Source organism: Dicentrarchus labrax, unplaced genomic scaffold, assembly GCF_905237075.1.
Source record: "Dicentrarchus labrax unplaced genomic scaffold, dlabrax2021, whole genome shotgun sequence".
Taxonomy (NCBI): domain Eukaryota; kingdom Metazoa; phylum Chordata; class Actinopteri; family Moronidae; genus Dicentrarchus; species Dicentrarchus labrax.
The window spans coordinates 4,821,540-4,847,030 of NW_026136716.1; the positions used below are offsets into that span (position 1 = coordinate 4,821,540).

The following is a 25,491-nucleotide window of genomic DNA, read 5'->3' on the forward strand; positions in this document are numbered from 1 at the left end:
AGGAAGGCGAACAGAAAGAGAGAACAAGACAGGGAGAGATAGGAAGACGAGACAGGAGCCACAAGAGGACAACAGAGAACAACAGAGAACAACAGAGAACAAGATAAGCAGACAGATAAGGGGGTGGAAATGCAAATAAAGGAAACAGGATTTCAGGTCATTGACTTCTTTCCTCCCACAGGTATGAGCATAAGAAACAGTGACGTCAATTAACAAAACATTTGTCACCCACCATAACTCCACACGTCACTCTGATGGGTGAACTTCCTGTAGTGAATGCATTCCAGAGCCATCCATTTAACGGGCATCTGAGGAGAGAGGGATGGATACAAAAAGGTCGGGATTTTATGATGAAAGGAGCAAAGAAAAAAACTAAAATCTGAATTATAATCTTCAGATTTTATTTATATACACTTGAATTGCAGACAGTTTTCCTTTATGCTACGTTGCTCAACAGCTGCCCTATCTCTTAATCCAGAATTTGTAAGATATTGGGAAATCGACAACGCTTTCAACCATAGTTTTGCTTTGCTCAATATTACTCAAGTACTGTGATTGATCAGCTTCATTCTAACTCAGGGATCATCAATACTGAGCGTGCTTTTTAAGATACTAAATGAGATTGTATTGGCCATTTGTTGCACATTATCTCAATAGCTCGTAGGTTTAGAGCAGGCAGTGTGTGAAATAGTAATAACAACAGGCGCTTTGACATTCCCGACGAGGACAATGGCACACATCGCCGTATCCTGACTGTTGTATAAATTCCATATTGACTGAAGAGGGGAGTTTTCAGCTGTAGAGTCCACTGAACAAGGCAATTATCTATCCTTTTGCATGTGAACGCACATATGCACACGTGTATACGTGCCGGTCATTTGAAATACAGCCCCTGCCTGACACGCATGCTTGCTCACTGGGGGAAATGAACAGGAAGAGTGAAAATGAAATGCTTCAGGTTGGAAATGCGGTGCAGCGCCTCCACTTTCATCTCTGTTGATTTATCTCTCATGGGGCGTCCATTTTTATGGCACACATGTAGATCTGCTGACAACAGCTCTCATTTATCATAGCATCAGTGAATACCGACACGGAGCCACTCACTCAGATGGTCGCGTCAAACACACCTGGTCTGCTTTATGAAAAATAATTTTATTTTCATTCGCCTGCAGATAACAGCTCAAACTCCAACTCAAGATGCAGTGGTTACCTTCAGGCCTCCAGCTGAATAGATGCAGCAAAGAACAAGCCAATTTAATAAAGGGAGTTGATCGGGACAATTTGCATAGCAAGTCTCAAGCGAGGGAAAGAGAAGGGGCTCCTGATTAATGTAGTCTGGGTCCCCAAACAAAACAAAGTGATTGGAACTGTGGCTGCATTATTTGTTTGGATGAAGTGCTTCTAAATTGTGTTTTTACTGAAACTCAGTTCACCAGATATTTCCCAACCATAAGAGCTCGGAAATTGGACACATAAAACACATTCCTCTGTGTTTTTGTCTACCTGTTCTATCTGGCTACATTTGAAAATGTCATTCACGCGTGAAAATGTGTTTTTCTGGTTATTTTGTAAAGATCACCATCCATGTTGAAATGCCTGATATGAAATAGTAAAAAAGGGAAAATATTCTATTCTCTTTTCTCCCTTTTTTGTTGGTAAACAAGAAAATAAATCATCACAGCCAACATTTGGTAAGGTGGAGCCAGCACAGCCTGGCTATTCTGTTTTCTTTGTTCTGCCCTCTTGTGCTCTCCATCATCCCCTCTACTGTGTTTGAATGCAGCCGTACTTATGATTTAGTTGTTCTCATTTACATATTTTTCCGTTTCTCTTGGCAGACCACTGAGCGAGCAGAAAAAACTGATTTGATCTGAGCTTATAAATACAACCTGTTACCCAAGGTGAAAAGTAAATCATTATTTCATGTTTGCAGAGCCGCTTGACAAAATTAACAATACAAGTACAAGTTAATGACGACCGCTATGCTACGATGTGATTGGCTGTATTGAATTTGTTTTTGAAGTGAGTGATCACAGAGTTGTCTCTTAACCGTTTTCTTCATTTTACTGCTACTGCAACTCAATGTCTGATCAGACTTATCCCCAGCTCTTTTCAGGGGTACAGTATATACTCTGGTTTTGGTTTGGTGCTAAGAGAGAAGATTTCAAATTTAGCTTGTTTAGTGCGGACAAACATATTCCAAACTTCATTATTTAATTTCTAATTCAAGGTTTAAGAGTCGAAGGTTTTATTAGTGACATCCACCTTAAATATGTGCACTGAAAATGAGGGTAAAGAATAAGACTAGTATAAGTGTTAAATAAAAATAAGACTTTATGTATTATTATTATTTATACTTGGTGTTTACTGATACTCAAACACCAGAAAAATGTTATACTTTGGGTTATTTTGCTTGCTGACAAGACAAAATAAGCACTTTTAGGATATTGAGTCAGGCTCTGGGCGGACTACACTTAACAGATTATTGAAAAATATAATAGGATAATTTGAAAGTGAAAATAATCATTAGTTGAAGCCTACATAGATGCACGCTCACATTCTGATGTGCACACTACTAATACTTTTGTCCCTGCAGCCTCATTAACTTCCCTTGTCACCAGTCGTGACCTTTGGTTTTTATTACTTTTTGGTTGCAGCATTTACACTTTATGTAAGCTTTCCTGCGTCTTAAACTGCTCTTAGACAGGTAGCTCACACACAAAAACATGCTCACGCCTCCACTTACACCAACCTTGCCCCCGTCTGCGTTGTACTCCTTCTCATCGGCGTCCAGCAGCCGCGCCAGGCCGAAGTCGGTGATCTTGATGTGATTGGGCGACTTCACCAGCACGTTCCGGGCCGCCAGGTCCCTGTGGACCAGCCTCCTCTCCTCCAGGTACATCATCCCCTGAGAGAAAAGAAAGAGAGTGAGAAAATGTGAGAGATGACTATGAATCCTCTCATGGAGCCGTTTATCATTTTATATTCCATGATCGGAGCAGTCTGAGCCCGTCGATGCGGTAAATGTCAGCACTAACATAAAATTATTGTCATAACTGTCATCATCATTAACCGCACACCCACACAGACATTCAGATTCAATCTTTCATCGTTATCATACCTCATATATATGACTCTAGGAGACAGACAATCTCAGGTAGCTTTTATAGCATTCCTGACATGTCAGAAAGTCAGAGCTTCAGACTTTTGACAAGTGAAAAATACAGCAGAGCAGCCTCTCGAATCACAATTCCGGGTACAAAACATTCTTCAACTCCAAGGTTTCTGAAATGCAATTATCTGACTTCATGTCGACATGCATTCAGATACCAACAGATAATTCTTCATTACAAATAATAACATTTTTTGCAATGCATGGCCTTTCAATGCCACTTAATTCTTGCATGGTAATTGATTAAATATATATTTGAAATTACAGCCTACATATATAAGGCAAATGGATTTCTCTCCACTGCTGTTCAAAAGCTGGACCAAGCAACTGGTGGAATATAAAACTGGTGAGTTGGCTGTGTGTCTTTAAGTGTGCAACATCAATATCTACTTCTAATAACATGTCCAACTCAGGTGTAATCACGTTCAGTCATAACTGAGATTGCGTCTCTGTCATGTCGCCTCCGTGTCCCTGGTAATTGGGGCCATTTTCAAGATGGCCAGACTGGGAGAACAATGGATGTCCTTCCAATTTGTTAACGTTGATTATGAACACCCAATGAGCAAAGCGAGTAACAGGGAAAAAAAACCAAACAAATCCTTGAGAATGGCAACTTTGCTTTGCAACCTTAATTTGTTGCTCAATGGGCTGGATGAAGCAGGGACTCTTGACAGTCGCACAAAAACCTATTTGCAGCCATGCGAGTTTGTGCACACACACACACACACACACACACACACACACACACAGATTTAACACACTTACTAGGCACACAAACACACATGGGACCTTTTCTTCATGAATACACGGAAGCACACACAGGTTTCATCATGCCCTCGTGAGCACAAACACACTCGTCTCACACACATACACACTTCCTCTCCATCTTCTGGGCTCATAGATGAACAAAACAACAAGTCGAGGAGGCAAGGCTGCGCCAATTGAAGTGTATTAGACTGGATGTTAAACAAGTGGATGCCACTTTACAGGTGGATCAATAAAAACACCTTGGCAAAGAGGGAGGCAGCCATTGTACTCAACAGACAATACGAAATTTCATCCAAGCCCCACGCCTCCACTGGCGCGAGAGAATCATTGCCCATTTGAAATACTTATGGTGAAAATACTTTATATATGTCTGTGTGTGTATGTGTGTGTATTACATACTGAGACGCATTGTGTTGAAAATGCTCTCCGTGGCGAGCCGCCCTGCACCGCCTCCCCCCAGACAAATGTGAGGATAAATCGATAGCGCCGACGTCTGGCTCGCCGCTGGCTGAGCCCTCATCCATCATTCGACGGCCTCGCGCAGACAGACGCGTAGACACACACTTACACACATACACATGCTGACAGAGACCACCCAGAGACCACCAATACGTGAAAGCAAGATATATCTCACTGAGCATACTTGGTGGCTCTGGCAATATTTCTATCTGTCAGTCTGTTTGGATGTCTCTCAGTCTCTTTATCTTTTGCCTACCAGTTTGGGACACTTCCTACTTCCTTATCCTGTGTCCCTCTTTTTGCTAAAGTATCTGTGCCTCTTTCCTTGCCAATATGAAGGCAATGTGCTGGGACAAGGCCCAAAATGCCCCCCTTTTACTGAAAGTGTATTTAAAATAGATTACTTCTTGGGGGTTCAGGCAGGCGATCAATAACAATGCTGATTACAATAAACTAGAAGACGACCGTGCCACGCAATATTTATCCCCGATGTCGACGTCGAGAGGAATTAGGAATCAATGGCCCACACAGTCCATTAATACACTTCGACTTAAAGTGACAGGGCAATGAGGGGAGGCCAACGCACTGACAGGGGGAATGTACGGCAGCTCAAGGAGCCAATTAATTTTCAGCCACTCCGGGCGGTAAACACTGGCGTCCCAGTGGAGGATGTGGGGGCAGCCTCAGTTTCAGGTCGAGAGGGTCCCGCTGATTGTGCCGCTTTAACACTGCTTAAGTGTTAAAATCCCCAGAGGCCCAAGGTCCTTTAAAATGGATGTGGAATTGGATAATTTGTGATTACATAACCTGTACACTGTAGATCATACAACTTGCAGAGAAGGTAATTAAACCAGCCATGTTTGGTGAACAACATAACTGTTCTGTTCTGTTCTGTTAAGAGCCCACTGACTGCACTGTTCAAAATTTCCTTCCTATTTGTGCTCTGTAGCCTTCAGCCGGGCACGACAATACACTACATTGCCTGTGCATGATTGACAGTTAAATATAGTCCCTGTCACCTTGTAAAGAGCCTCCTTGATTGGTTCTAGGGTCCAGTTTATTACTGCATGTTGGCCACGAATGAACTATAGATGATTCTTTGTTTAAGGAAATTCTGCGAAACAAAATTAAGTTCCTAAGTGCAAGTTGCAGCAATAACAGCTTGAATGAACAGTGAGTACCTGCCTGTGTACCCGAAAGGCAAAATCACTTTGTGCTCTCTCTCAGCTATTATTTTTCTGTGAAGAAAGTAAAAGAAGTTTGCCTCAAAGGAAGAGCTACACGTGGAGCTGTGCACCACTCTAAATTTTCCACTGGCAGCTGCACTCAAAGTTCAAAGTATATGTTTAGGACTGACCTTTAAAGGAAAGATGATGTATGTGTTTATGTACAAAGACAAAGAGGGAAAATGCATTTTGTCTGAGTTTCCTAACCAGTGCAATAAATAACTGAAAACTCATAACTCTTATAGCCAAAACGATGAATTACATCCAGTTTCTTTGAGAAGGTCTGCAGGTTTGCAGATACTAAAAATCCGCACGAAGGCTCCTATAAAGTTCATATCGGAGCCCTTAAGCACCTGCTGATTCTGCAACGAGACAGACCTAAGCCCTTGTGGACTTAACAGAAGTGCATCTTGTCTGTGACACCGTGAGACCCAACAGTAACAGACAGCCTCATGGAAAAGACTTCCACACTTCCTTTTAACTTCCCTTTTATTTATTTTTTTACTTCATTACATCCTTCTTCACTTCTCTTCACCTCATTTTTACTACCTTCTTTTCTTCCTTTTCTTCCTTTTTACTTCTGTACTTTCATTTTACTTCCTTATTTCATTCTGTACCTAGTTTTCTTCCTTACTTCTCTTTTTACTTCCTTTCTCTCTATACTTGCTTTACTTCTTTTTTTACATCCTGTTTAAGTCCTTACTTCCTTCTTTACTTCCTTTTTACTTCCTTGCTTATCGTTTACCTCCTTTCTTTCTATACGTCCTTCTTTACTTTGTGTTTACTTCCTTAGTTCCATCTTTACTGCCTCTATACCTCCTTTTTTACATCCCTTTTATTTCAATGGCATCTGATTACATTCACACAGACCAAGGACCTATACATGTTCCAAGATACTGAAGCCTTGAAACCTTTGGTTTTCATACAGAAAAACCAAATTAAAAAATGCCTGTCGTGACAAAGGACAAATCCAATGTTAAGGGCTGACATTTGTTGATTTCCATTTATTGCCCACAGTGAACTATGTTGAAGCTCCAAAATGCCACACATGCTTTAGAAAAAGCAACATATCTGAATGAATGCTTTAAGTTTAAAGTTTAGACCTACGTCATTTAACTCAGATAGCAGGTTAACCTCCTCATTGTGGAACAAAACTTCAATGTTAAAGTTGAGATTAGGTTGGAACCATTATGAACGGTCAATGTCAACAACAGCAGCAGCAGCAGCTTTAAATAAATTTGTTCAGTTCAGGGGAGGCCTCCAGTCCCAGAAACATGTACTTGAACCCTAAACAAAAGGTCCCATGAAGCATTTCCCCAGCAGCTTTTCCCAGCTCTCACAGCACACAAAAAGGCTTGCTACATTGGAGCATTAAGGTTAAGGACCCAACAGCACTGCCGCACATCGCAAATCATACTAGTTAATGTTTTAAGCCCTCGAAATGAAGTGCTACCATGGTACTTATAAATATTTAAACTTTTTTTTTTCAGCCAAAAGTATTGTTCTTTAAAACTGCTGTTTAGCCCAGACCTCTGCAAGAGTCTGAGGGTGCTCAGACGTACTGTCTCATTAGCCATTTACTGTTAGTTTGTGAATGTGCGGTACAGATTTCACGCTGACGGAAGATCTGGATTTTCAATTGATTAAACTATTAATACAGCCAGATATTCCAAAAACCACTACTTGATTGTGATTGTACAAAATGAAAAAAATGTCCTGCAGGTTCATGCAACAAGCTGAAAATACGGTTAAGTGTAAAGTCTAGACTAACTGCTGCAATTTAACTATTAACTTTCAAATGGAAGAGAACAGGTCCTGGCTAACAACTGAACTATTGTATTAAATTAATGTTCAAAGTTAAAATTGAGTGGACATAACTTTAAAAATGGAAAACAATTATTGATAATTGGGATGCATCTTTTTTTGGCTTGAAGTAAGTGGTGCTGTCGAAGCACAATAATAAATGATAAATAAATTAGTTTATATTTTAGTTTTAGTTTGGTTTATAATTGTCTGTGTATATTTTGGCTGAAAAGTAACAATAAATTACAGTACAGAAATGCCAAATTTAAGGTATCTTTATCAAAAAATATTAGAATATAAGAAAGGCACACCTGTATGAGATATAATGTTAAACTCACACTCATCAGTATCGGTATGGGTCTCAAAAGTCCAGGATCAGTTATGCTACTTCAGCCATAGCCAGCTTTATATCAGCTTATAGGTTTACTTTACTCATATTTGACACCTACTTGCTCTGTTGTTCTGAGACAAAAGGTTGATTATGATGCTGAAAGTAATATGGAGGATATAAGGCTTTGAATGGTTCTTTTCCAGTGTTAAGTCAAATGACCTGTGGTTTGTTGAGAATAATTACTCTTTATAGTGTATCCTCCTCCGACCCAACACTGGCTACCAGGCAGGATAAAATACAATTTTTAAACAACACTAAAGGTCTTTTTTCATCTCTGCAGAGTCTAAAATTGTTTACAGAGGTTAAAAGTTTTCCAAAGCACGCAACAGAGAGGGTCACTGCTGGTCTGTGACCCATTAGCACTTTCTGTCTAAGCAGGAAGAAAAGAGGACAAAAGATCTGAGTCTTTAGGTCTTTAGTTAGTAAAGAAAACAAGGATGAAACGAGACATGAAGAAAGAGTGGAGTAGTGTGGAACTGCAGGGAGCAGTGCATCTCAGCGGGAGAGAAAGATGCTGTGGAATAAAAGATGCTGGGTGTAAAGGAGAGCCGTTGGAAGGTAAGTAAAAGAATAGGAAGGTGGACACGATGGAGTGCAGCAGAATACATTCAACTCAGGTCTTTACTACACTAGTATTTGTCTGAGATATTAACATTTACACACCTCATTTGGTATGACTTTACTGTTTTTGTTGCCAGGCAACATGCTTTTTTAAAGAAAGCAGTGGGAACCACCAGTGGTTAAATAGTTTTAATGATACAACTCTTGGGTGCAACCCGCTTGGCAGGATTGCTCACTTTCTTACAGGAACCAGAGGGTGAGGTGCCTGTTTCCAGAGGGAGCGATAAGAGCGCTGCATGTGATGTGCCCCCCCCCGCGCTTTCAAACAACACCCCCCCCACCGAATGGGTGAAGAGGCAGCAACAATGTGAGCAATATGGGACTGTCCGCAGGCTGAGAACTGGGACCAGTGTGATAAGCAGCGCGCACAATGGGTCTGCTCAGGTGGCGCAGGTGGTCGTCTGTCATGCGCTGTGTGCTGCACAGGAGATAGAATGGAAAGGCATTCCCACAGAGCTGGCAGTCTCCAAAGTATGTGTGTGAAAACCTCCGTGTGTTTATGTGTGAGAGACAGAGAAAAATAGAAGGCGCGAGAACGAGCCAGTCAATAGTCTCTTTAATCATGTGTGTATTCAAGTGGGCGTGCATTCAAGTTTTATTCTTATACATCGTTATGAAATTCAAGTGAAATTTCTTTCTAAAGCACTTTTTTTGCAGCATGCAGCTAGAATATCACGTTAAGGTGGTGTACTGCACTGAATCACCACGGAAACCAATAAGCTAACCTGCGTCACCGGATGGTTCGGATGGTTAATGAATGCTCCGGGTGAATGTGACATAATTTGACATATATAACGGCAGATCGGTGGTGGCGCAGCAGTTGGGGGTGCAGGCCCATTTACTCCGCATTCAGCCATCGTGGAACAACAGTGCAGGAAAAAATGCACCTATCTATCAACCTGAGCAGAGCCGAGTGTGTTTATGAGTGTGTGTGTGTGTGCATCCCTCTGCACCTGTGAGTGTGAGGGTTGAACACAGTGCGGGGGTTTGAAGGCGAGATAAAGCACGCGGAAGCAGGAGAGGGTGCAATTCCCTCGGTGGGAGTGGATTCTAAGAACAATGTCAGAACTTATCTGTGCTTAATGTCTTCCTGCTTACGTTTTTAATTATATCCACCTCAAGAGAGGGAAACAAATGTAAAATTATCTGAGCTCTGTCACCATGATCTCAACTCCCGTGTGGGATGGAAAGAGCCTTTCAAAATGTCACCGTGCAGGCAATAAAAGACCGCTGCTGGCAAATTTACATGAGCAAATGTCAATAATTTTGTGGCTGTGGCAGTGGAATTAGAAAGGGGAAAACAGCAACCTTTTGATCAGTGAGAGCAGAGACGGTGATATTAAGTTGCAAGTCCTTAAAGTTACTCTCTCAAAATAAAACACTCAATTTGCTATCAAATCAATAATTAGCTGCAACAAAAAGTGACATTTGCAGCAAAATGTTATCCGAGCGTCAATTAACGGTGTTAAGAAGTTTGAGATGGCCTATGGGCAGCCGCGAGGACCCTATTGATGGGTTTCTTCGACAGCTCAGTGGCCTATGAGCTGGACAGGTGGACCAAACAGAGAGGAGGAATAGAGACATCCAGAGGAAGAGAGCAGAAGGGGCAGAGTGAGAACATGTGATCCTTACTTGAGTCAGCCTTCACAGTAATGCCTATAATTTGCCTGCTACTTGCTGTGACACTGAGAAATTATAATATTTAATCACAGTGGTCAATTATCGCGGTGAGAAGCTGTCAGGCGTCTCTTGGTTCGACCTGCCCACTGGCTACTTCTGAAATGGAAAGGGGACAAATCTCTGTTGACATTAAAACATACAAGCGAAAACCATAGATGTGTGCATGTATATATTTATAATTTAAAAAAATCTATATTTAAACAGGTGGCATATGCTTGGGTACATAAACAAATAATTATTTCTTTTCCCTCTCTTACTGCTTCCTGTTCGTGTATAACACAGCCGCTATTATCAAGGAAATGAAAACTTGATTGCACCAAATTGATTCGTATCGGATCCCGGAGTTATTATTTCTTGCTTGTTTTATTAAAGTGACATTTGTAGGACTTGATAATGGGAAAAAAAAGAAAAAGAAAGAAAGTCTGTCACAGTGAGCAGATTTCAGACGGAGGAGTTGCAGGAGAATCCCCATGAATATCCGCCTCCTGCTCATATGCACGTGTGCATACGCTTCGGTCTAATGAGCCTTGGCTTCAGGCGTCATGAGTAATGGGTGTGTGTGTGTGTGTGTGTGTGTGTGTGTGTGTGTGTGTGTGTGTGTGTGTAAAGAGGTGACCTATCCAATCAGGTCTTCCTACCCAGTGGATCTAGCAGTCAAATCCCTCCCCTTATGCATCCTTGAGCACTGCTGATCCTTACAGATAATTAGAAAGACCCGGGAGGCTTATCTCTACACCGCTCGCTCTCCTCATCACCTCTTCCTCCTCAGTTCCCCTCCACCCTGTTTCCTCATTTTGTTGCATCAGCAGGGACATGTACGTACTCCTGGCGACTGGTCCATGTGTATGTGGAAGAATTTGTGAATGTGTTGGAGGATGGGGGGAAAGCTGCTCAGGGTGCACAGTAGTTGGTTTTGTGTTTTCTGATGTAGGATAGTATTATGGGTTGCACTGTTTGGTAATGACAGCGTGATGTGCTTTTCAAACAAGCTCTGAGATGCAAAGAATTGTGGGACTGCATTATTAATAAAGCCTCTGGAAAAATGAAATGCTGAACATGGATCACTACCTTATAGCCTGCTGACAGTATTAAATTCACTATAACGTATAATATATTATAATGTGTTTTAGCAGGAAATATAGACTGGAATAAAATAATCTGAATGAATGGGGTGGCACTGAACACATCAATGTTCACTATAAATCATTGTTGTTTGCCATTTAGAGTAAAGTTTGTCGATGAAGAAAAGAAGTTTGGGGTGTGAGAATTTATGTTTTTTTGACAAAACAAATTCCAACCATTTCCAGAAATTTCAAGCACTTAAACCTAATTCTGATTCTGATTCTGATTAACTTTTAAACCAACACGGACAAGAACGTTTCATGTCAACAGATCCATCTGAAACTCAAACTGTCTGCTGAAGAAGACGGTTAAAAGTTCTGGAAAGGAAACAGCTAGCATGCAGACCTTGCTTTGCCATACTACTATTTCCACAGTTAAGAATGAACATTGATGCCATAGCATTGTATTTATTTTTTAGTGGCATCTAGTTGATCGCAACGAACTCACTTCATCCTCCCCTTCCAAGCGCTCCCCTTCCATTTAGTTTAAAACTGCCTTTCAGTGCATATCTTTTATTTATATCTGCAATATGGCAACTAGCACTGATATATATTTTATTCAAAATGGATCCACAGCATTTTTTTTTTGCGAAATCTTTCACATGTTAACACAATCATTACTGGTCTTCTTAGAAGCAGAATGTATGTACACTTTCTTTCTGAGGTTCATTCTTTAGGAGCATGCCGTCAGTTGGCTATCATGTTTTCAATAAGGGATAAAGAGAGCTTCTCAATGTATGAGAGCAATCTAAACAAAACAGACACGGGACAACGTGTTAGAGATAAAATGAGTCCTCAAGGAGCATGGAGAGAGGAAATAAAAATGGTAAACAGATAGAAAAGCCCATTGCAAAATTCTGAATTGACTAATTTTACTACTAATATCTGCTTTGTTTATATACATTTCAGGACATAAACTAGAACTTGAGATCTCATGCCATGTTGCAAAGACATATGCACTATGTAAAAACAATAAAGACTGTAAAACAAGTACACCCACACTTATTCTGCCTACTGGAATCATAATAATGAGTTTTGTAAAGTATATAGTTTTTATTCAAGGTGATTTATCTTTTTCATCTGCCATCTCTATGGTTAACGTTTGGATGGGTTCAGGCAACAAAAACTTCTTGGATAAGGTTAGGGATAAACTGTAATGATGGATAAAAAGAGGAGAGGAGAGAGGAGATAGTATGTCAGTAGCGTCAAAGTAACACAATTTATCCACCAGGTTTCATAGTCTTCCGACCACTCAAAGCACTAAATGCCACAATTACTCACATTCATACAGTGATGGCAAAGGTTCATCACAAACAGAAACTAACTCATTCATACACCATACACCATAGTAGGGAGCCATACCCGCTCTACCTCCTGAGCCACAGCCGCTGCAATGCTAACAGCTTTCTAGGGAGAACTGTTCCAGAACATTTTTCTGTATTCCACTAGCAAACATTAGGTCTATCAGGGAAGTATCAGCAACAGTGTAAATGTCTTAACACACATGTCCAGGCCTGCATGAGCATGTTACGTGCTAGAGTCCATTGAGACATTCCTCTCACCGAGATGCAATGACATGATAGACACAAGAGCACAGGAGGGAAGGTGATTTGATTCCAAGCTAATACTGGAATCCATCCTCCAGTGAGGGAGGGAAGATGAAGGATATGTGCTGGGGGAGGGAGGGAGGGAGAGAGGGAGGGAGGAAACAAGATAGAGCAGGAGGAAGAAGAAGTGTTAAGGCTTGGCTAATGAGTACAGCTGAGATGTGTTTGCTCAGCACAGAGCGGCATTTGCAGGGAAGTGAATGACACAGAGGGCTCCACACTAAGCTTGACCAGATTGGATCTCCTGCCATCGGGTGGCATCTCCGGGGAGCCACCGCAGGATGCAAATCTAAACACACACACACACACACACACACACACACACACACACACACACACACACACACACACACACACACACACACACTGGTGGGGAAGCGTACACAGCTGTGCCTCCACACAAGAATATTAACACCCATGAACGCACACATATGGGGCCAAAGATCAGGAGCCAAATTGAAAAGTCCCCAGATTTTACTTTTCCTTTCCCTGACTAAGCAGTGGGGGGACATGTCTGCTGATTTGGCCATAAAAAGAAGACCTTGTACGTGTGTGTGTGTGTTTGTGTGAGTGTGTAAAGGCGCTGGAGTCCTTTCAACACACATAGCTGAAAGCATGTACCGCCTGCGCACACATGCTTCCATGCATATTTTACCACAACGTAGTACAGTATCAAGCTTGCCTTGGAGAAATGATTTAAGGTCAGATGTTCAGCTGCATCATTAGCTCTGTCAATCTGTAAAACGTTGCCCAGAGCCGCCATGACAGCACAGCGCTACTCTAACTGGAGGAGTTTTCCTGCAGGCCATGTTGTGCTAATGTCAGTCCACGAGTTCGCCGGTGGGTGTGTTTATACGAATCGCTCTACTCCCTCACTGCCTACCACAAATGTGGCCTAGATAACAGCACCCGTCCAACCTCTACCCCCTCCAAAATCCAATCGAGACCTGCGTCCAGCCGAAGCCTCGCCGCCAAAGCCAATCATTTCACCGGCAGGACAGCAGCCCCGCAGAATCTATTCTACTTTCATTATACTGAGCCTGAGGAGAGAGACTGTGAAAGGAAGACAGAGAGAGGGAAAGTGAGAGGGGAGGAGAGGGGAGTCAAATTAAAAGACTCCTGTAGCTCCGCATACACTCCGTTCCGAACCCATATTTAATTCAGTGATTGATTTCTTCATTAAAATACATCCCAAACCTAATTATTCCATTAATAATCCAAAACCTAATGAAAAAAAATACTCTGTATATGTGTGTGTGTGAAAGGGAGAGAAGGAGAGATTCAGTTAGTGAGTGATAAAGAGAAGATGGAGACAAGAGGGAGATGCCGAAAGAGACAGAAAGGCATTAAAGAGGTCATTTCTTGCACTGAGAAATTTCAAGTTTTCTACAACTACGCAAAGCGTTGCACACAACTCTCTCTCTCTCTCTCTCTCTCTCGTCTCTCTCTCTCTCTCTCTCTCTCTCTCTCTCACACACACACACACACACACGCACACACACACACACACACACACACACACACACACACACACACACACACACACACACACGCACACACACACACACACACAACTAGGGCAAACATTAATCTATGTTAACCCGAGCACATGGCCACCATGGAAACAGAGAAATGGGAAGATTTGTAAAAGGAAAAGAGCTGTTTACATGTGAATGCAGGAAAGGAAAGGGAAGGATAAGGCAGGGGGTGAAGAACAGAAAAGAAAAAGAAAGGGGAGTATAGAGAAAAGGATAGACAAGGACAGAATGAGCAAAAGAAAAAAGTTGGGAAGGAATTTAAGGAAAGAACAGAAAGATAGGAAAGGAGAGGAAAGGGAAGGATAAGACAGGAATGGCAGAAAAGAGGAGAGAAAGGGAAAGGATAAAAATGAAAGGAAAAGGAGGTAAAGGAAATTAAACAAAGGGACATGAAAGATGAGGAAATAAAAGGAAACAAAGGAAAGGACATGAAAGACAGAGAGGAAAAGAAAGGAAAGAAAAGTAAAAGTGAAAGAGGACATGAAAGGTGATAAAGATGGGGAATAATGGAAAGTAGAGAAAGACAAGAAGAGGAGAGCACAGTAAAGATGAGGTACGGAATGGGCAGGACACAATACGTGAGGAAAGGAAAACAAATTGCAAAGGGTACATACAGAAAGATAGGAAAGGAGACAAGAAGAAAGGAAAGGAGGGCAAAAAAGGAAAGGAAAGACCGAGACTAAAAAATTAGAGGCCATTCACACAGATCTATAGAGACCTCTGTGTGTGTCCTGTATAATGTGTGAAAGTACGTGTGTGTCGTAATGTGAGCGTCAGTCATTGAGTGTGTGTGTGTGTGTGTGTGTGTGTGTGTGTGTGGCAGTGGCAGCGGGGCAGCCCTGAGTGTGGCTGTAGATTAATGGGGGCCATTATCTCAATGCCCAAAACACTCAGTGATGAAGAGTCACTGCCTGGCGGCGGGCCTCGGCCAATCAATTTGCACCGCAGCGGTCACCTGCCCGGGTCAGAGCCCACATACGGCTGGTGTTTGTGCTGTTGTTGTAGCGGTGGTGTAGTGTGTGTTGGGCGGGGTGGGGGGGTTGGCAAACGACATTATGGTGAAATAGGAAAACAGAGTTTCTCTCCGACAGGTTCATGTGATCCGGCAGCTATCATAGACAGACTTCAGGCATCATTTACTGCATTACACAGGTAAGGATGGTGTCGAACATTATCAGGCCACTGCTGTGCTTTAATTATACCCCAAAGTAATTGTGTTGACATTCTTTCATTCACCTTGTGATACTGAGTGATGATTGGAAGATTTCCCTTGTCTGGCGACTGAAAGGAAGGTGATGGAGTGTAATTATCAACAGCAAAATAATGCTGTTTACTTTCTTTGATTCACCGGCGATGATCATGACAAGCAGAGGACTTGGTCTATGTTTACAGTCTAGTGTTACTGATAATGCTAAAATTGTTGAGCCATTATTCCACTTGCTTGATGTTGTCCTCGCTATCAACACTGGCAATGGAAACTTGTAGGAGAAAACACGGGGCCTCAAGCTGAATTACCTTTTTTCTGGTCTCCACAGTATCTCTGCAGCTGTCAGCTCTGATGATAACCTCAGATGCATAAATACAGCTTTAATTTACAACATTTATTTGACAGCTACTAGCTACTATACTTTGCAGATTAAGATTTACCAATATATGATCATTTTATCATATATGATGCATTAAACTAACCAAATTTAGCTCCAACTTGACTAAAATTAAATAACTAATACATTTAAATAAAATACATACTCTGACATTCTGAAAGACACCAGTCTGCACAATGAATACTTATACTTTTGATAAATACGTTATATTTTACTGTTAAAACTGATTTCAAATGTCAGATTGCTACTTCTACTTAAAGGAATAGTTTGACAATTTGGGAAAAAGCCTTGTGGTGGTGTCCAGAGTCTGATTGACACCACTCTGGTAAGCTTAGTAAAGTACTGGTAATCATAATAAATAATAATAATAATAAATGTATCCACCTTATAGTACACAGCCAGTCCTTTGTATTGGTTCATATGTCCTGTGCCCTGTTTTCTGCACTTTGTCGCTCTGTTCTTTAATACCTTCTCTCTTCTGTCCTCTATCTTAACAACATCCTTTTCAAAGCTAACTGAAGACCAAGGGAAAATTATTTTCCCCTTTGCTGGAAAATTGTGTGTCTTCCGAAGGATGCTGTTTCTCCTGGAGGACAGGTTCCCCATCATTACCTTGAGAGCGCAGAGATCACTCAGAGAAGAGGGCTCTGAGTTATTTATTCGGCTCACATGCCCAAACACACACTGTTAGGTGTTCAGATATACAAAAAAAAACACACATAAATGGTAACACACACTAATGCTCACAAACACACTGCAGAGAGTGTCTGTTTCTGTCTTGAAAAAATGCCTTCAGGCTATGGAGGATCCAAGAGGCTATTATAAGAGAGAAGAACCAAGCTATCTGCCTTTAATGCTTTGAGCATTTTAGGGTTATGAGGTCTGAAAAACACATGCTGTTAAATAGACTGCATGCTGTAACTGGGGACACATGCCTAATCAGCAGGGAGTGGAATTAAATTAGATCAAATTGATTCATGAGCAGTTCAGTAATTATCAAGTTCGGTTTAGTCTAGCAAAGTTTTTAGCCATGCTAGCGACGTGGCTCCAGGGATGGTCGGTCTGTCCATTCAGCGCTTTCGTCCGAATAGCGGTGAACACAGTGGAGCAGCTAAAGAGTCAGAGATTTCCCTCAGGAGTTGGTAGAGACCAAAATTCCAGTTAAAAGAGAGTGAATATTGGCCAGCTGGCGAGAAACACGACTTTAAATGAATGATGTTGCTCTGTAAATGAATAAAAAATTAAAAAGCATATTGCCATATTGAAATCACTTTTTTGATCTGGGCTGAATACTGGTTTAAATACTTGAGTAACAGATACTCTATTCTGGAAAAAATGAAGACCTTAAAATAACACATTGAGTTTCTGGTGTCACACAAGCCATGACCATCATTATGACGCAGGTGGTAAGGATCTAAGAAACACTCAAGATACTTGTTTATTGCTGTCAGAAATGGAGAAGACAGGTCATTCAAAGGCTAACAGGAACATAAGAAACCCTAACGATCCCACCAAATTGATCCGCTGATTCGCTCAATAAAAACAAATGATCAGTCTTTGATTCCCAATCAGTCAACCTTCATCCACAAAATGAATTGGAATTATAGCAATCAATCACAATCAACATATATGCTGAATTGAATTTCACAGGGCCGAGGACAGTTGTGAATAATCTTCTCTCTTGCTCTTCCTCACTTACAGAACCACGAAGAAAAACGGACACTTCCCTTCTGCTGCTACAGGTGAAATCGAATCCAATTACAGCAATAAGTACCTGCTTAAGTAACCTGTTCATGAAGCTCTTGAGAATCATCCATCATGGGTGACTAAAGGGTTAAGACCTCCCACACTAACCCCCCCAGCCCATGAAACCAAAGCACTCATCATTGGCTCAGATAGAAGAAACAAGAGGATATACTGCCTTTAACGATGACTAACAATCAATTCCAATAGACTGACTGATAATGGTGTGCTTTAGAAAGAGAAAATCATCTGAAGAATGGTCTGTGACACAGCTTTTACGCACAGTAGGTCCTTTATAAACATGAAATGTATGGGTCTTTTCATGGTAGGACGGTAGTTTCTTAGTATGCTAATGGGAGTTAGCGTGACAACTGGTATACACCACTGGTTCCCCTATTCATCAGACCACTGTAGAGTTAAAGATGAAAAAGACAGATATATATCTTGGTACCTTTGCCAAAGATCAATCAAAAAATAAATGAATATCAGTAGTTGTGATGAGTAGTTTAGTAAAACCATGTTTCCTTAAAATGTTTATTTTTATATATAATGTATATAATCAGACATATAGGATAAAATCGAGATAGGACTTAAAGGACCCGTGTGTAACATTTAGTACCATTTAGCCATGTAGTTGTAGATTACAGCGCCCTAGCTTCACCCCCCTGTTATCAGTTGTGGGCTACTGTAGAAACATGGTGGTTCAACAGGGTGGTCAACGTGAAGATGATTCTTCTGTAGTTAAAAACGACTAAAACACGAAAACTCTTATTTTCAGGTAATTATGCACTACATAAAAAAGAATTAATATTATATAAATTATAAATGAATAAATGCTTTTTACTTGTAATTTATTACTTTAGTTGGCTAAGCAAGGTAGCTAACAACTATCTGTGAAGAAAAACAAACACAATGCTTTCAAAAGGTCTCTTTCACGGGCACTGCTCCCCCACCGACACAGATTATTCGGTTTATCCGATTAGGGATCAGATGAACACTACAACTGCATGAGCGCATGTTTTAAAATCCCTGGAGCTGTTTTTTTCCATTCACTTTGTATGTGACAGGGATAACTATGGCTAATTTCTGTGTAATTTCAGTGTCACTTCAGCTGCCATTATCACAGCGGAGAGACTCTTAACTGTATTTACACTTAGAACTCTGTGATACTGGAGAGCTATCCAATTTGCTCAAGATGCATGAAGTATTTGTATATACATTACATAAGTGAAACTGCATAATCTCTGTATTAACAGTGGCAATGGCCATGACTGGTCAATATAAATCTATAGTAATGTGATACCCATTAATGTGAAACTGTTGCCTGCAGTAAAGCAAGACAAGGCATAACAGGAGTGGAAGAAGAAAAAGTATCTTTGCTTGACTTAAACCTCAATGGGTAGAACCACACATCTTCAGAATACACATTAGCAAACTGGCAAACTTGGAGAGCGCAAAATCAACAAAATATTAACAGTTGCTGTCTTGTCTAAAACCCTATCAGGCTGTTCACTGCCAGCAGCAGATCAGCCTTTTGTCAGATCATTTCTTTGCTGCTACTTTTTCCAGAGCTGATGGAGGATGCCTCTGTATCACAGCCGATGTCTGCCTGCACAGCATGTAATAGCAGCCTAGCACCCTACTGCCATCCCAGAGTTATAACTTAGAGAAGTTAAATCTTACCCGGCAGTTACACGATCAAGCTGTCTGCCTGCATTGACTTAATTCGCAAAGAAAACACAAATGTTCTTTGGGTAAGCAAATGCACACACAATATTTCAAGCTTTACTGCTGTTTCGACGGTTTTGAGTACAGATTTTGTTTGGGTAGCAGAGAATGGGTCTTTAATTCGCTAATTTCTTGCGCCGTCACTCATTTCCTGAAGGAATAATGTGTGTTGATGTGCTTCTAAGACAAACTAGACTTGTCAGCCGCTTAACGTCGTCAGAGGCCTGCCATGTCATTGTGAGAATGATCAGCGTGTCAAGCAGTGAGAATCATTAGGATCAAAGGGGTAAATTGGAAGAGACATCAATAGACTCAAACATTGTATTTGCTCTTAAAGGTCCAGTGTGTAACATTAAAGAGGATTTATTAGCATAAATATAATTTAATATTCATTTTTTATTAGTGTATAATCATCTGAAGATAATAATTGTTATGTTTTAGTTAACTTAGTTGCCATGGAAGCCCAATTTTAAGCTGCCCAGAATGGACAAACCAAACTCCGGCTCTGTGTTTTGCAGAGTTTCTTTCATAAAATACCAATAAACATAGGAAACCTGGGTGTGTGAAGCATCTAACTGAAAGATCATAAAGATCCGGGACATTGCGCAAGCAGTTCAAAACAGTTTTGAAACCTGTTTAAATAAAAATTTGGAACGTGCAATAATAATGTTTTGGCAAAAATGTGAGCTTGTTTTGGGTGACACTGGACTTAGCAGAGCCTCTGTATGTCACCATCTGTCAAATGCTGTCTGGAGACTCTAACACAAACCCATTAGATCTATTACAACCCACACACATCGCCATCATATCCAATACAGCAAGACATGACACAAATGCTGAAGCACCATCCTCTTTTGATCTGGTTGTAGTCGCTTACCTTGGCGATTTGGACACACCAGTTGAGCAGCAGCTGCGATCCGATGTTGTCCTTGTGCTCGTGCACATAGTCAAGGAGGCAGCCGTGGGGCATGAGCTGGGTGACCAGCTGAATGGTGGGGCTCAGGCAGACGCCCAGCAGACGCACCAGGTGGGGGTGCTCCATGCTGGCCATGATCAGGGCCTCCTGGGTGAGAGGGGGGGGGGGGGGGACAAAGAGGGACTAAGAAGACTGTTGCATTCCATGGATGGAAATACAGAAATAAGTGACACAGTTCTGCTGTATGAAATATTTGATTTTCTGTGTGCATGTTGTTATCAGGAATTCCAATTTACAGGCTATTCCCTGAACAGATCTACCAGATAATAGGTACTCTATTAAGAGTGGCAAATATAGGAGTGAAATGTTATTAAAATCAGAAGGGACTTGACACCATGCAGACTCCACCATTGCCGAATGCTGTTAAGATGCAGGTCCTGCAATAGAGTTGCTAAGTGGGAAGGTCCTCAGGTTCCTTGAGTGTTTTTTCTCCATTCCATATACCCATTTAAATGTTTTCCTCGGTGTGACTTAACATAGAAAAGCTGAGAAAGGGTGGTAGCATGTTTGTAAGTGTGGCTGGTTTGTGACCCCTAAAGGAAAATAATGTCTTCTTCTGACCCCTTATCATAAGTTGTTAATAGAGGCTTGAAGAGGTGAGCGTGTGAATAAAGAAAGTGATATATTAGTGATAAATGTGAAAAAATAAAAAATATTGTAACAGAAGCATTTGGTGATCCCTTTAAGGGGCCTGACCCCAAGGTTAGGAAGCATCAGTGTAGAGATTCTATTGATTAAGAAATGTAAATTCAATGTCTACCCATGCATGTATCATCAATGGATAATACTGCACTGTATCCCAAAGACTTCCTACTGGAGGTGGAGTTAGATGCATAAATTAAGACTTGTGGGATAAAGACTACTTCTGCATGCACAGCATCTGTCCACAGAGTATTCTCAGTGTGCAAGAAAATGCTGCAGAAACCTTCTTCAAAGATGCACAAGTGCAGCCTTTTTTCATCTATATTTTACCCTGTATAAAACACAGAGGTTGTTACTGTAAATGTTGCACCAACAAAATTAAAACACAACAGTACGGATGGTACGTATTTAATAATATCTGGTGCTGTCTTATACAGAGTTATTATGTGTTTGATTTCTTAAACTTTATTTCGCTCCTGTTTTATATGGCCTGTAAGTGAATTTTCTGTCTTCCCTCTCATCTCTTTCTGCGGCAGATGGACGTAGAGGTTTGAACAGTTGGGACTCAACGTTGGGTAATTGTTATTGCAGAGCTGCAAGCAGAAGGATGTGTGGTGGTGATAGAGTGTGCATTATGGCTGAGCAGAAGCTGCACTCAGAGTCATTGCTTAAAAACACTCACTCCAGTCCTTCTCCGCATCTACTTTTGCATCTCTCTCTCTCTCTCTCTCTCTCATTCACACAATCTCACATGCACACTCTCTTGGCAGCTCTCTAAAGCACTCACGCTCACACACTCAAGGACACACTCTCTCTTGCTGTCTCTGCATACAGCAAATGGTCGAGGAGGTGTATATCCAGGCTTGGCCCCGGGGGCAGCTGATAGATAGATGAGGTGCCTTTTTAAATTTAGATGCTAAAGAATGAGCTTAGAGGGAGAGTGGTGGTGGTGTGGGTGTGAGTAGATTAATTCTAAACAGGAGGGGGGCCATAGGCCATAGAGAGCCTTTTGGCACCATCAGTGCCCTGATTTAAACAGAGCCTCCTGGCCCAAAGTAGTGCCACTACATCTCCACTTCATAAAACCACCTGCTTCCCCCCTCTAACTGCCCGACATTATACAACTCCAGCCACCTCTACACCAGGCGCACCTCACACCTCAGGATCAAGAGGGGAAGAAAAAGAGAGGGAGGAAGGGGGGGAGTGAAGGAGGATGTCTCTGTGTGTAACAGAAAGAAGGAGAGTGTGCTTCTATTCTCACTCTGTGATCCCAAAAGACCCAAAAGGGAGTCGTAAACTATCTCGGGCTTAAACTCTTGCTTTCTACTTCTCAGTGCAAGCCGTTATGAGGACCCGTGTGTTTGTGTATTCGTGCACTAGTGTGTGTGTGTGTGTGTGTGTGTTTTGGTTTCTCTCTCATCTCCCTGAGCGCTGACCTCCATTACTGCTGGCTGACCCTCCTTTCCCATCTAGCTCACTTGCTCACTTTCCCTCACACACACACACTTGCACACACACTGGGTGATAGACTGGCAGAGCCCTCTGAAACTGGCGCATGTTCAGCGAAGTGTGTGTATGCATCAAAACACGCTAAATTAGCGCATTAGGCCTTTGCATTTCACATATCAAATAATCAACTCGCTCACATATTTGCTAACACAAGCAAAACACCCTGCAGCTCTCGCATGCAAGGCCACCGCCACCTGGAGAGCCTTTTTGTTGTAAAGTGTGCGCTGTTTGGTTATGTGTGTGTGTGTGTGTGTGTGTGTGTGTGTGTTTATACGTGTGGATTTTCGGAGTGTGTTTGGAGCTGGCACTCCAACGGCTAGTCTCCCAGTGGCGAGGCGTGAGCCTGCCTTTAGATTGCTGTTTAACAAGCCGGCAGACAGAGCATATTGGCTCTGGATGGACAGAGACCCCCGCAGGGAGAAGCAGGGGAAGAGGAAGGGAGGGAAAGGAGGGAGGTGGTGGGAAGATGCAGGGACAGAGGAGGAGAGGAAAAAATTGGGCAGAAGGGGAAATAGAAGGAAGTTTCCACTGGGATGATGCTACACACGTTTGGCTTTTTTGACAGTAACAAATATTAAATAAAAACCTTCAAAAAGAGATTGATAATTGCTTTCTGTATCGTATCCAGCTAATACTGAGAATTAAGTTATAATTGATACTAACTCAGCCCTTTCTGCATGGCTTTTAGAATAAACAAATTTATTAAGAAGACAGACTCTAGATGACCTGACCATTGTAAACCCACACACAACCTGTTCAAGACGCTATCATATGCATATAACCTTTAACCTTGTTGCTAACAAAAAGGCGTGATAATGGTTGAAAGCTTTGTTGGGAAGTGTTTTTTTTTTTTAAGGGACAATTTACACCCCTGACAAATAGATCTGCAAACAATTATTTTCATTCTTGATTGATCTGATGATCGTTTTTTCAGTTGATTAACTGTCTATAAAATACAGAAAAGTATTTATTTTGTCCGTACAATATTTTACAACCAGAAGATATGTGTTTCTTAGGGGCTGAAACGGAATTCTTCGGCATTTGTGCTTGGAACAAGGTCTAAACAATGGGAATGATTGACAATGTAGTTGATTAATTTGAAGTCCAAATAATAATTTTAGCACTACTGCAAAAAACAACCACACACACCGGAAACTGATGTATAATCTTAAGAACAACAATAACGTTTTTACAAGAAAAAGACGGAGGCATGCACAGGAGAAGTCCAAAAACTGTACTCTAAGCATGCAAAATAAAAAGATGTATAAAAGAGAGAGGAAGAGGCTGGGAAGAATTGGAAACTCCCCAGCTTCCTCCCTTCCTCCTTTTCTTCTCTCCTCTCTCACGCCTGGATTCCAATAAAGCCATATCTCATAAACAAGTGCTGTTTTTTTAATAGAGTCTCGTTCAATACATGCCCGGCTGTACAGCCTAGTGGAGTTCACTTTATTACTGCCTCTGACTGAGATTGTACTCTCATAAGAATTTACCGCCAAATGCACAATCCCACAAAGTGACAGGCTCGGCCATGTCTTTGACAAGGCTAAGACGTTACGGCTCAGGCGCACAAACGTGAATACACACAAGCGAAAGTAGACACAAATTGTTGCAATATAAATACTCACGTCCATGAACTCCACGTTGGCTTTAGGGCCGGTGGTCTCGTTGAGGATTTTTATGGCCACAGGGATCTTCACTGTCTCGCCCTCTGGGACCCAGATGCCCTGAAATATACAAGCAATCACAATAAATGCACTGCTCTCTCAATAAACATGCTCACAGTGAGGGCCCTGATGATTTTGATGGGCGCTGCCTGTGTTTAATGACGTCTACTCTCCTACTAACATTCCTCAGGTCGGATAAATCAACACCTGCACATGCATGAACCCTATACTTGTGGTCAAGGAATATTGTGCGTTTAGTTGATTATGGATAAGCTGCAACCCTGCAAAAAGCGTCATGAGAAACATCTACTCACAGTATGGTGCCTGAATGGGACTATCTGCTTTCTGCTATAAGCTAAGAGCTCTGGAAAATAATAAGGGCATAAATTGATGTGGGACTATGCGTGCAGATTAATTGTAGTAAAATATGGCTATAAAATCGAATAGGCCCATCAATATTGTAAGTGAGAGGAATTTAGAGCTGGTGGTAGAAAACGCAGTGTTTATTCAATGAGTTTGCTGAATTTCGGGGTGGTATGAATAATTTTACCAAGGGCAGTGAAGTTGGCAAGCAAACAGCAGTTTCCGTTCCAGGTCCTTGAGCTGCCCTAGGCTCATGTCTGTCAGGAAACACTGTTACAAAGGGAAATGTTTATGCTTTTTGTTTAGGTTGTCAAGCAGGGCTGTTCTACCAATGAGAGGGCAGTGTCTATTGAAAGAAACTTTGTGCTTGAGTGTCTTCTTTGCCATTTAGCTGACTCACTGGTGTATAATGTGGCACCACATTTGAATGAGGACTGTGTGAATTAAACACACACACACACACACACACACACACACACACACATTAACAGACACTTCTAAACGCAGATACACACACTGACCTTGTAGACTGTTCCAAAAGCCCCCGATCCCAGAATCTTGACCCTCTTCAGCTCTGTTTCTTTCAGGATCCGCAGCTGAGCCTGGTTAGGGGCTGTTCCACTGGGGGTCAGTGGCTCCACCAGCTGACAAAACACACAAGACAGGCTATTTATCCCACTCAGCACCTCTTTTTGTGGGTGCCAAAAATATAAAAAGCATTCCTCTCGATCCCTGCTTTTATTGTGAAACAACAGACATGCCTCTCTTTTGCTTCAAGACAAAATATTTTAACCTCTTGGTACTGTGAATGCAGTGGGGTGAAGCTGCTCCATTTAAAATAATAAGTAAAAAGCAAGTCTTGGAAAGAGAGGCGCA

General features: G+C 41.6%; 1 protein-coding gene across 3 annotated transcripts in view; it reads right to left on the reverse strand.

The window, feature by feature from the left end:
* si:ch73-383l1.1 (receptor tyrosine-protein kinase erbB-4) overlaps positions 1-25,491 on the reverse strand; it is a 230,251-nt gene that overhangs the window by 13,590 nt on the left and 191,170 nt on the right. Inside the window, exons 18-22 of one of the 3 annotated variants that reach the window (XM_051427370.1) lie at positions 25,137-25,259; positions 24,214-24,312; positions 20,339-20,521; positions 2,747-2,908; positions 233-308 (exon numbers count right to left, since the gene is read on the reverse strand). In XM_051427370.1, the coding sequence (XP_051283330.1) occupies positions 233-308; positions 2,747-2,908; positions 20,339-20,521; positions 24,214-24,312; positions 25,137-25,259 (643 nt within the window). Of the gene's footprint in view, positions 1-232; positions 309-2,746; positions 2,909-20,338; positions 20,525-24,213; positions 24,313-25,136; positions 25,260-25,491 lie in introns of all 3 variants that reach the window. The other 2 variants (XM_051427371.1, XM_051427368.1) reach the window with 2 other exon arrangements.